A 12,741-nucleotide genomic window follows, 5' to 3' on the forward strand; every position below is an offset into this window, starting at 1 on the left:
TAGCAACCTTATTATTTAATACACCATAAAACGTTAAATTTAAAAATAATTCTTATATATACATATTTTTAAATGATTATATAATTAATATTTTTTACAAATATAATACTATTCTCTAATTATATGCCCCAGAATTAATAATGCTATTCAAAGAAAAATAAATTTTATATTAGCATCTCTTTGCTTGCGCAATATTTTAAATAATTTAGATTAATTATTAGCGTCTTAAAAAATACTATAATGCGAGAAAAACAGGAAGACAAATTCTGTATTATATAAATAGCTTTATTGGATAACATTTTATATGTTCTATAAGCCAGTGTTTATCAACCCTTTTGCACCTGCAGAGCACTGAAAATAAGAAAAACATTTTGCGGACCACTATCACAGAACTATGGAATATTAATTATATGTATAGTACGTGTATTATTAATTCTTTTTTTCCATAAAGAAATTATTTATCCATATATTACCTATACGAGGATTTTCATTATCGGAGTAATAATGATTATTGTTTTGAATTAAGGCCTTCTAATTAAAATAACGAACAATACTTAAAAGATTTTATAGCGTAATTTGACAGAGTTACGTAAAATGTGAGGATAGTTTAATTCCAAGAGCTAAACCAAACTGCATTTTTTTTATTTTTTGGATTTTGCAGCACATACCTAAATATTGACACACTTATTTTTCCTTGTTTCTTTTAAACATGATGTACTATTTTCGGTATTTTCGCTATTCTCCTTTGACTATTATAATTATTAAATAATGTTACAGGTTTTTCTGTTTATTTTTCTTTATTTTAATTTTGTAGGGTTTAAAATTTTTCAACACAATAAATAGAATTTCTTGGAATTTTTAGCATAAGATTTTAAAATGGACGCAAAATATTGGCGGATTAATTGAGAAATACTGCTATAGATTATTTTTATATGTAATAATCCACTAATAATTTATTTAGCATTTAGCAATCAATCAAAGTATGCTACTTAATTAAACAAATTTAATAAACATATCTTTTTCTATAAATGTTAACAAATGTAACTAAATACAATTATTTGATATACAAACATTGAGAATCCAATAGATCGAAAGTGTAAACAGGTAATTTTTAACTTTTAATAGTGAAAAATGTATGTAATTAGACTAAAAAAAGCCATACATATATTTATGAGCTATACAAAATTATAAAAACAATATACTATCTATTGCGTTTATAAATAATTGTGTGATTATAGCGTGTCCATTTAATTTCTTAATTATTTTCAAGACGATGTTAAAAAATCCATTAAAATGCAGATGCAAGTTATGATAAGAATTGTAGAATGACCGAATAATAGTAGATGAATTAAAAATCAATATTGAAATGATTAACAAAAAATTATATAAAGATCTGGAAAAACAATACAAAAAGAAAATAGTTTATGTTAAATTATTGCATATTTTGCATTTTTTTTACAGAGAGAAACGATGTAAGGATGTAGATAATACTAATTAAGTAATAAGTGTAATTAAGTTAATGGAGACAAATTATAGTTCATAAAAAACATGTTTTTTTTATGAATATCACTATTTTGTATTTTTGAGTTTTTCTAAAATTAAATTATATTATTTTAAATTAAAAATAATTCTTAAAATACACTTGAAAATCCCTAATTAATATTAGGGATTAAAAAAGGTAAAAACTAAATTCTTTATTTTGGTTTTATATATAATAATTTAATTAAACTAAGCTTGATAACGGGATTAAGCATACGTTTACAATAAACCATGATATATCCGAAACTAAAATCAAAACTTTTCGTTTGCATGTTTAAAATCGTATTAGAATTTTTTTAAGGATTTGTATAGTTCTCTTTGATTGCGTACTATTGTTATGAAAATTTTTTTTAATGAAAATCAGCTAATGAGGCTATTTTTGGACAGTGCTACTTTAGTGACAACGGTGTTGTTAAATTTTAATCAGATATATTTTTAAGATTACTTACAAATTTAAGAGTATATTTTTTTTAAATAAAATGTTTTAAAAAAGTGATAGAAATGTGGCAAAGTTATGCATTTTTACCTAAAATTAGAATAGAACTGATATACATATTTTCAGGAAGTAATTGCAGAAAGTTTCTTAAGATAATTTGCCAATTATATTGGCCATGAAAGCTTTTCAACTATGTTTTTAGCGGATCTGTCAGTAAAGAAATTACTTTCGGTATGAATTAAAAGTGAACCAGACAGTTTTTTTTATCTTACTCGTAAAAGTTAAAAATTATGATAGCATCGATATATAATATTTTTATATCCGCGTATTTTATTTTTACATTTTATTATCCAGTAACATCGACGAGCGGTAACAGCATAAGCCCGTAAATAGTATCTAAGTTATTTCATATGCGGCGATAGACGAAAAGCTTGATATAAATCGCACGTTCTGGTTTATATAGAGGCGGGGGAATAAGTGAGCCAAACACGATCTGTGCATTAAATTAGTGCATTCCTTTAATCCGCAAGAGTACCTAGGCTTGGTTGGAAAAGTTGAAAATGGGATACACAATATATAGATAGGCGAATGGTAATGTATGGTAAATTGACGCCGCAGGCCTAGCCTGATTCTCAGGCAGGCATCGCGAAGCAAATTTATGATTGAGCAGATTGCCGGTCAAATGGCCGCGTTAAAGTTCACGTTTCGTCTCTGGCGAAGACGACGGCCGTGACTTGCAGCATCCGTCGTCCAATAGAGGGGTCTCGATCATCTCGAGATGTCTTATCTGACGCGCCGGTGCCAATTATTTCGGCTAATGATGCAACACGGCGACGGTGACCCGACACACTGTCACGGTCGAACACGAGACCGTGATTGCTGTAGTTCAGGCGTGGCGAACGTAAGACATGCGTGCCATTAGTGACACGCAATAGAACTCTTCTAGACTAAATAAACATACAAGTAAAAATAAAGCGATTTTATCAGACCTAAATCGTATCAACTTTGTGCATGCAGTGTATGTTTAAAATGGCCGTGTTAGTTATTAGTCTATTTTTTTTATTTATGATAATAATATTATAAACAGGCAGACTGGTATTAGGAAGAAGTGCCGTTTATAATCAATAGAAAAGCCTTAACCATGTCAATAAAAAATTGAAGCTTAGAATCAGTATCAGATATGTGCGTTCTCTCAAATGAAGAGCAAATGAGCAGCTATAATTAAACTGTTTCTTATCATCACACATTTGAAATTTGCACAGCACTTCAAATATAAATGTGTTACAATAGAACATATATTTGTGGCGATCGACACATGTCACACGGACGAAAAAAATAGAATTTCAATGGTGCAGTGAGCTGGCGAGAATGATTTTTAAATATAAATTTCAATAATTCATTCGAATCTTCGAATTTTATTTCTAAAAAAATCGTCTAAATAACGAATTCATATATAGATTGATTAAAATAATTGAGTTTTGTTTTTACGTTAAAGCATTAAAAATTACTTTAAAGCACGAGTTATAACAATGTTGGTTGAGTGAAAAATATCTTTAAATATAACATGTTACGGTCGTAAATAATATTTTAGTGTAGTTATAAAACAACAGTAAAATAATACGGTTATGAATATGATATAAAATTGCAAAAAACATTCTCAACTTTGTATCTGCTATTATATAAATTAATTTTCGATTCATATTGATTTGCACGTCAGGTTTACCGATTTTATTGCGCAAACATAAAATACAAACAAATTTAACGCATGATTCAATTCACAAACGGTACGCCGCGACCCCTGAACCAGAAAAGCAATCATTGTGCTTTTCGATCCGGAAACGGTTCCGAACAAAGAACAAGAAGCAACCGATAGATGTTCTATTATTGTTTTTCATCTCAATCGACCGATCACGATCCGCGAAACAATGGATTTTCTTAAAAATCAGAAGGTCTAAAATTACAACCTAGCGCCTTTTCAACTATCGATTAATCACAGAACGCGCATCTAGGCGCCATCTAGACCAATCTGATGCCAAGATCTTTACGCAGTGTTTCTCTCACGACATTCACTGCTACGTTTGAATACGTAGGTATGGGTATATCCCTTTGGGCTATCACGATCTTTGAACGCTGTTGAACGCCAGCCGACAAATGATCTCAATAACGGCTTCTTAGAAGGGTGACACTCAAGAGAAGGATCTACTTACATTGCCCAAGACTCCGCTGTAAGGCTGAATGCGAGGTGGAAGACCAGGTCCAGTCTGGGAAGGACTCGTGGTGTCCACAGGCGAATCGTCGGAAGGTAACGTCTCATTACCACTGTCCGCGGCGCCCATCCTGGTCTTTACATCATCTGAAACAAACGAGATGGTAAGATACGGATTCTCGGTATTTATTAGAGTTTCAGTAATCGAAACTTTCACTTTAATAAATACTAAAGATTTTCTGGATCGAGATTCTATTTGTTATACATATGTAATACATAATTATATTATATAAATTTTAGATCTATTTTGTAATTTCTATTCAAAATTATTTTCTGTGCATTTTTAAATTATCATACATTAAATAATCAAGATAATTTCAGAAACTAGTAACTTTATAGATATACGTATATATTCAAACAGTGATTCTATATTATAATGAACATAACATTCAATATTTAAAAATATCATAGATGATCTTAATGGCACAATTTCCAACTATTTCATTGTTAAGTTTTGTTTATAATATTAGTAGTTTATTATTAAAATGAGATTTTAAAAATATTTCATATACTAAAAATTTTGAAATTTTTGTGGCAGTCCTTTTTAAGCAGCAATTAATATAAATCTCAGTGATGAGATGTCATGGTTTTGAAGATGTATCTCGCAGCGTGATGCCAGTTTTAAAAACTAATCATATTTCTCTATTTGTATCGCGGATTCTCAATTTTTTGTAATATTATTTTGATTTTGAATAAAATACAATTGCCATCCACTGAGATTTTTTTTAAATTATTTTCTAAATAAAAATCTAGCTCTAGTTTTTAATAACATAATATTGTATTATTTATACAGCCAGTGCCAGAATTCAGTTATATCATTTTTACACTTTTGACTGTAGGAATAATGGATGATACAGTGCCGAAATATAACTTTAGAACAAAATAAGCTTGCAGAATGACTTGACCCATATAAGTAAATGATTGAAATTGAATAAACTAACAATTAGCAAAAAAAAACTAAAATTATAATATATAATGATAATTTAAATATCACAATCACTGTAAATAACTTTCCAATTATAAAAAGTGATTTATTTATTACACTTATTATGCACATATTCATAGTCATCAAACATATGTCTTGCGTTTGGGGATTTGCAACTAAATGTTAATTAAAACCACTTGAGATTATTTAAAATACGGATATAAAAAAATGCTAGAGAGAAATTATATTTTAAATATTAAACTAAAATTTAGAAAACAGCTGTCGATGATTTACACATCCCTTATGTATTTTCTGTGAAATTCGGCACAAATTCTTTAGTATATATTGCATTTAAATACTATATTGATTTTCCAAAATCGACTAAGAATAATTACAAAGAAATATTAATAATAAATATTTTTAATGAATTTATGCAACTTACGTAAAATAAAATTAATTCAAGAAATAACACCTATAATATATTATTAAACAATTTTTATTTTAATTTTCCTTTTACTATGCTTCTTATTTTTTACTTGTTCTTTTAAAATTTAATAATAGATAAAAGTGTAAGTTATTTTTTCTAAATGTATACGTAATATATGTATAATGTTAATGTATCTAATTTATACCGCAGAATTAGTTATTTCTACTCATAATAAAAAAATCGTCAATAGCAAGAAAACTATACAAATGTATAAATCATGTTATTGAATATTTGTAACAAAAGGTTTTTATTAAATAAAACCAATATAAATGTTAAATAAGTATATATCTTAATAAAAAAAAAATTACAGAAATATTATTTGTATATATCACAAAAATAAAAAATAAAATAAATTCGTAGCCATAATAATTAAGAACTACAAACTTAGCCATTTATTGATATTAAATATCATATTTTTTTTATCAAATTCGTCTATAAATTAGAATTTTTACAAAAAATAAGAATTAAACTAACAAAGCAAGATTTAATATTGAAAAACTTATAATTGTAATTTTTAGCAATTTGTATTAAAAAAATTAACCCACAGTTTTTATTTTTCATATAAAAGTTTTTTACAAGATTGAGAATACAAGAAATAATTACAATTTTTATTTTAAAAGCATTTTCTATTTCACAGAAGAGCTTAAGTTTGCAAGAGTTGGTAAACGTAATATATAGTTTAAGATTTTTTCTTCCTGATATATTTAAAAAAATTAAAAATGCTTTATTATATATAATTTAGAGACAAATTGTTATATTTTTTTAAATGTTCAAGAAATTAAGAAATCTTATGTGTTTAGTATTATTTTTTTTTTAGACCAAATAGACACAATAAAATAGAAAATTCATTCCATTAAAGCGGACTAACACACTCAATAAGAATAAAAGGAAAACCCAGGAAGCAAATCTTCATACATATTCATTTTCTTAAGAAATATTTGACTGAAACTATATATGATGAAGTTAAAAAAACTAATATTTTTATTATTGACGATTTGTTTTAAATAAAATCAAGAATATTCATTGCGTACTATTTTCTCGAATACAGAAAAAATAACCATACTAAGTATGTATAAAAAATTTCATATAGAAAGATACAAATAAAAAATTTTAAAATTATTTGTAAAGGTTGTTCAATTTTAACAAAATTTAGAATTATTTTTAAATAAAATTTAGGATTGGAGAAATAATATAAAAATGATATTTTTTAAATAAATATCATAATAAATAATATTTTAGTATGTATACATATATTTGTCGTTTTATTTGCTTAATTGATTAAAAATAAGGGCTGTAAATTTCTGTGAAAAGAAACAGTGAATATTATTAGACCCGTTACAGTACTTTGGTAATAGTAAAATCTAGTGTATGTCAAACAATTATTAAAAATACTAATAAATATTATAATACCTTAGATAACATTTTCATAAATAATTGTGAAAGAATTAATGTAAAAATTACATCATATTCTGGAATATATTATATATTGTATACATATTTCAATCTCAAAAAAAACTCAAGCTGCTCTTTTGTCAACTCTCAATTCACAAAATAGTATGAGAATCACTGACGATGAAGTCGTTACACGAAACCAACCCATTAACTTGATCTTGATACCGCTTAACCTTTGTCTAAATGCGCTTTTTTAGAAGAGCCCTTCAGACATGAGTTACGAGCCCAGCTTCCACGCCAACCAGTTTCGAAATATTAAAATTAATTTGAAACCTGAAAGAGCAGCTCGTATGTCATCATAATTAATTATTACGAATTACATTCCAAAGTGACAAACGCATTCATCGTTTTGTGCAATTAATCAAATGAAGGGTTTCGTCAGAATTTCAAAGGTCATTGCATACCATAGTTTAACGTAACATCTTAAATCGTATCGTCGAACTTATGAAAGATTTATTTTCGGTGTTGTCACACGTTCAATTTATATTACATAAATTAAATCTCGAGCTTTTTGATCGTACTTCAAAGTCGCTCAGGTAACAAATCGCACAAGATTACAAAGAGGGAAAAGCGGCGGTGTTTCCATGCTTTGCCCGCGGGGTCATCAATTTGGAGGGCTTTGAAATAAGTGGACCCTGCGTATCGGATTATCTCAATAAATTAGCGTCTCTCGTGAGGTTGCAAGAGGGCCGACGACAAAGAGGCGTCGTTTGTCGCCATGTTTGTACCGCACAGACACAATAATGGATTTGTAACGGTTCGCAAAAGTATGCACATTTAGTTGGGACATATAACAAAGATCTTCATAAATACGTTTATATCGATCTTAGGTAAAGAGAGCTCAACTTTTGATTAATGAAAATGACATACAGAAAAGTAAAGGGATTTCTCTTAAAATTATTGGACTGGAGCTTCATCAAAAATAAATAAATTTATAATAAATATAACATATAGGCGGTAATCAATCCAATATCTAGCAGCTTTTGCTCAGTAAACTAAATATCATGAATATTAAAGTATACTGTAAATTAAATAAAATTGCAATATACATTGTGAAAGACTGTACGGTGCTACATAACCACAATAAGTGGTACTAGTGTGTTTGAATGGTTTCTATCTACAAAGATTGATATGAAGATGTTAAAGTTTACGGTACAACCGAGCGTGGATCGATCTTTGCTATAAAGCTCGTGAAATTGTAAAAAAATATGGTAGATGATTTTAAAATCTATTCAGAGATGATTTATCAAATATATATATTATACAAATATTTAGAATAGATAAAGATTTATAAAAATAATAGTAAAGGGATATTGTTGGAGTACTGAACAATAACATTAAATATTTTTGTATAGGGGAAAAATCAGATAGCTACCATAATGAAAGCAGTTTCTTTAAACTAACTGATATAAATAAAGTAAATGAAATTATGTTACATAAATTGTAATTCTCTTTATTGTGGTTTTCCGGAAATTAAATTGGCACAACTCGTATGTGAGAGGTAATTCATATAACGACTACTTTTTCATTAAAAATATCCTGATTTCGAATGGCTTAATTTATCTTATGTCCAATCATAATAAAGTAAAAATAAAAATATATAATATTACAAATTGTCAAAAAATATACATGCGTTTTAAAAAAAACTACAATTAAAAATATGTATATATGTCAAGTTCACAAAATAATATTTGCAATCAATAATACTATGTATGATTTTTTAGTCATATATTATTTTTTATTTTCTATGGTTATATTAAACATATTAAATCCAAATATTATTTTAATACCTTTCCATTGAAAAAAATATAAAAAGTAAATTATGGCACGTAGCAATTATTTATTAAGCAGATACTTTTACTTTGTTGATCAGAAAATTAAGCAATTAATTAACGAATTTTGTCAACGGCAATTGGAGCGTAACGGGACGCTTTGAAATAGAAAGTGTTGCCAGGCGGTCGTTTCTTCTGCTGGCGATAACATAAAGGCACGCGATGATGGTTCACTACTCTTTTTTCCCGACTGGAAAAAGCCGACTCTCCGTGTGAGGTCTTCTGATCTAAGAAGTATGCGTTTTACCGCTCCACCCATTGCCAAGACAGTTCTGCACTCGGATAAGTCGGCCGCCAGGTGATTGATGGCGTCAACTGTGTCGATCTATCAAAAAAAAATGTAGACAATATGTCGAGAGGTATTTTAGAGATGCAGACAAAAAAGAAACCGACAGGTAGGGGCGCGGTTTCGGGATGACATTCAAAGGTGCGGTGACGTTTTGCGATGCCAGATAAGTAATTTATGGCGAAGTATTAAAAAGATGCATCAAAGATAAAGATAAATTGCTACTAAAAAACTAGAATGTATCATTATTAAATATCACAAAAAGTTTAATTTAATGTGAATTATCAATTATTTAAGTGTAATAGTATATAGTAATAGAAAGTTAGCAAAACAAATAAACGACTCTCGACTTCTTTTACTAAAAATACAACACTTTACTTCATCTAATTTAAGTGGACAATAAAATTTATTTTGTCATTTTATCATGTGTGTACATATAAGTTTCGATCTATTTTTTGCTATACTCGAATTCTGTTTTATCATAAAATTTACTTTAAATTTAAGCGTTAGATAAATCAGAACGATAGCTTAGAAAAAAGTAATCCAACCGCTCTGAATCACTTGTAATATGGCTACCGCACTAACTGAATAAAAATAAAAAATCCATTTTACGAAGTTTGTGAACTACTTTTAAACAACAGGAACAGAAGGTATCATAACGTAAATGCAAAATAAATCCTTGATCACAATATAAAGACCAAAATGAACAGATAAAAAATCTATCAAAAACCGTTCTACTAAAGCAGGTAGCGTAAACTAAAAATTTTATTACTGCCAGTTTTATGCAAATATTTGGATGCAATGCACATGTAGTTCTAAAACTAGCTCTGGAATTTGGCTATCATATTAAGGATTTTGACTTTATTTTATGTTACAAATATACATAATAAATTTCAGTGAAACCGAACCAAGCCCATTCTCTCAAATTGCGTAGCTTGAAATGCGTTAAAGTGCTATACATATATTTTAATTTATTTTTTCCTGAACAGTGAATCGGTTTAGTTTGTTCTTAACCTTTTCATAATATTGCAGATATTCTGAATCTTTCTAATTTTAATGATCCGCAGCACTTATCGTTATTTTTCTAAACATTGAAAGACTTCAATATACACAATTCTATCCACTCAGAAAATTTTAAGCATACGTTTATAGATCTACATCTTAAAAATCTCTATATAAGATAACGGCAAAAATATAATAACGAATATATGAAATGTCTCATTCTGAGAAATGTAATTTATACTATTTATATTTGGTTTATACGAATATTTAAAAATACATGATTCAGGCTCCCGATAAAAATCGAATGGTTTGTTGTTGAGCTATCCTCACAACTAAGTCTGAAAAGCTTCCTCAGGATCCTTCACTCGAAAGCTTACAGCCGCTGAAAGTCGCTTGTGCTTGTACTAGTCTTACCAGAGACTTATGGAAATACGTGTCTATGCAAATTTATTTTTAACTAAATGTTGTCCTATCACTATAATTTTATTTAAATAAAACATATTATCGATGCTACTAATCCTCTATTTTTTTTATAATTACTATCGAGGATGAAACGATTAACATCTATGGAGGTACATGCGGTTTAGGCCACCTAATATTTTTTATAAATTAATTTTATTTAATTCCAAGAAGTATTTATTTTATGCCATGAATGAATCCGTGAATGGGCTTACGTATTAAGCGCTCGGTCACGCCGCGTTAATTTTTCCCCTCGAAAGCCTCCATAAAGTTTAGATTCGGCGGACGATAGGTGTCGCCGAAGAGGCCGGTCATGTCGTTAAATTGACCATAAGAAGCTTAAGCCACCCGAGTGGTCAACATCAATGAAATATCTAGAAGCGTTTAATCGATTGTGACGAATCGAAAGCTCCTACTGGTATTTGCGGCCGAGCACACGCGGTGTTATTAACGACACTAAATCATTACACGCTCACTAATTCGCATTTGAAATATTTATATAACATGAACGTGTCTATAATAATATATTTATAAAAAAAATATGCTAATTGTCCTGCAATATTATCGATGATGTTTTATGAGGTAATCACAGTACCAATTTACACAGTATTTATCCACTCACATGCAGTATTCGCAGTCTCGATTGGATATGAATCAGATTTCAATTTTCAAGTATAACTCGAAAAGGTTAAATATGCTGCTGATGCAACAAATAAATTATTAAGTCCAATTTAAACAAAACGCAGGAATAGTAGCAATGAATATAAATTTGCGTTATAGAAAAAAGTTTTGACTTGAACCTGCTTTATCTCTAAATGCAAACCACTGAAGATATTGCTTTATTGTAAATGGAAAACAATTGAGAGAAAATAAAAAAGTTAATCTACACAGAAATAGATTTTCTGTATAAATAAAAATAAAAAAGCTAATCTAGATTATATAAATATTTCAATGCAGTCAAATTTAAAAAGTTTGTCTTTATTAAATATATTCATATTTAAATTGATCATATAGTGTTTCAATAAAATACAAATTAATTTTAAGAGAAATCTAATACATATTTATTAATTAAATCAAAATATTTGTAGATACGAGTACTCTTTATCAGATAGATCTATAGACCCGATTATCGTAATTTATACGCATAAATCTTAAACTTTAGAAATCGGATTCATTAAGATCGGAATAATGCATTGATCTGTTTACATGAATTGATCTAAATTACCCAATCGGAATGCGAGTGAAATTTTCGCATACGTAATACTTTTTACTTTTATTGTTCGTCGTGTCTTATATGAAAGTGTATTGTCATTTTTATTTTTTACATATTATAAATAATTTATATGACGCTTTATGAAAAAATCTTAGAGCCCAAAAGCGAAACGAGCGACTGTCACGACAATTTTATAAAATGTCGCACAGGAAGAGAGCAAACACGGCAATTTTGATAATGAACCAAAGAAAGAACGTGATGCGTCTTCGGAGCGATCGTGACGGGAAAATGACAATAAATGATTTCAAAAGTCATTCACAATAATGCTGTATTATTCGCATTATTGCTCTTACACAATGTATACAGTGTACATTGAATACGATGCATCTAGATGTTACGTAATCAACATTGGAAGTATGTAACACACAGGTCGGTGCACTGTGAATTATGAATTATAATATATTAAATGCATATATTATTTCTATATTTAAAATTAAAATAATCGTGACCTAAAATGTCAACTCAACACATATAAAAATATATAGTATATAAAAATGATATACTATTAAAAACAATACGTAGCAGACACTAAATAGATCAATGTGTAATTTGAGCGATTAAGGAGCTATAACAAAAGGACGTGATCGTGTTAAGTTGCAGAACCCAAAACAGTACCCTTCTGTAGCTTAAAGAAAAACTTAGCGATATACTATTTTTTGCGAGAACTCAGCAAATCGTATCTAAACGCTCCTAAGAGAAAAGCGCTATAATACGAAAATGAACAATAATCAAAAATCCCTATACAAAGGTACATAAAAAAACATTTTCTGAATTTTAATGATTA

At 28.5% G+C, this 12,741-nt stretch overlaps 1 protein-coding gene across 4 annotated transcripts in view; it reads right to left on the reverse strand.

Moving 5' to 3' along the window:
- Nucleotides 1–12,741, reverse strand: part of LOC148228567 (leucine zipper putative tumor suppressor 2 homolog) — a 140,427-nt gene that overhangs the window by 73,632 nt on the left and 54,054 nt on the right. For all 4 annotated transcript variants that reach the window (XM_088199191.1, XM_088199190.1, XM_088199187.1 and 1 more), the window contains exon 3: nt 4,183–4,328. In XM_088199191.1, the coding sequence (XP_088055317.1) occupies nt 4,183–4,311 (129 nt within the window). In that variant the 5' untranslated portion in view covers nt 4,312–4,328. The remainder of the gene's footprint in view (nt 1–4,182; nt 4,329–12,741) is intronic.

This window comes from Plectrocnemia conspersa, unplaced genomic scaffold (genome assembly GCF_051122295.1).
Source record: "Plectrocnemia conspersa isolate PC_06_02 unplaced genomic scaffold, ASM5112229v1 ptg000012l, whole genome shotgun sequence".
Lineage (NCBI taxonomy): Eukaryota > Metazoa > Arthropoda > Insecta > Trichoptera > Polycentropodidae > Plectrocnemia > Plectrocnemia conspersa.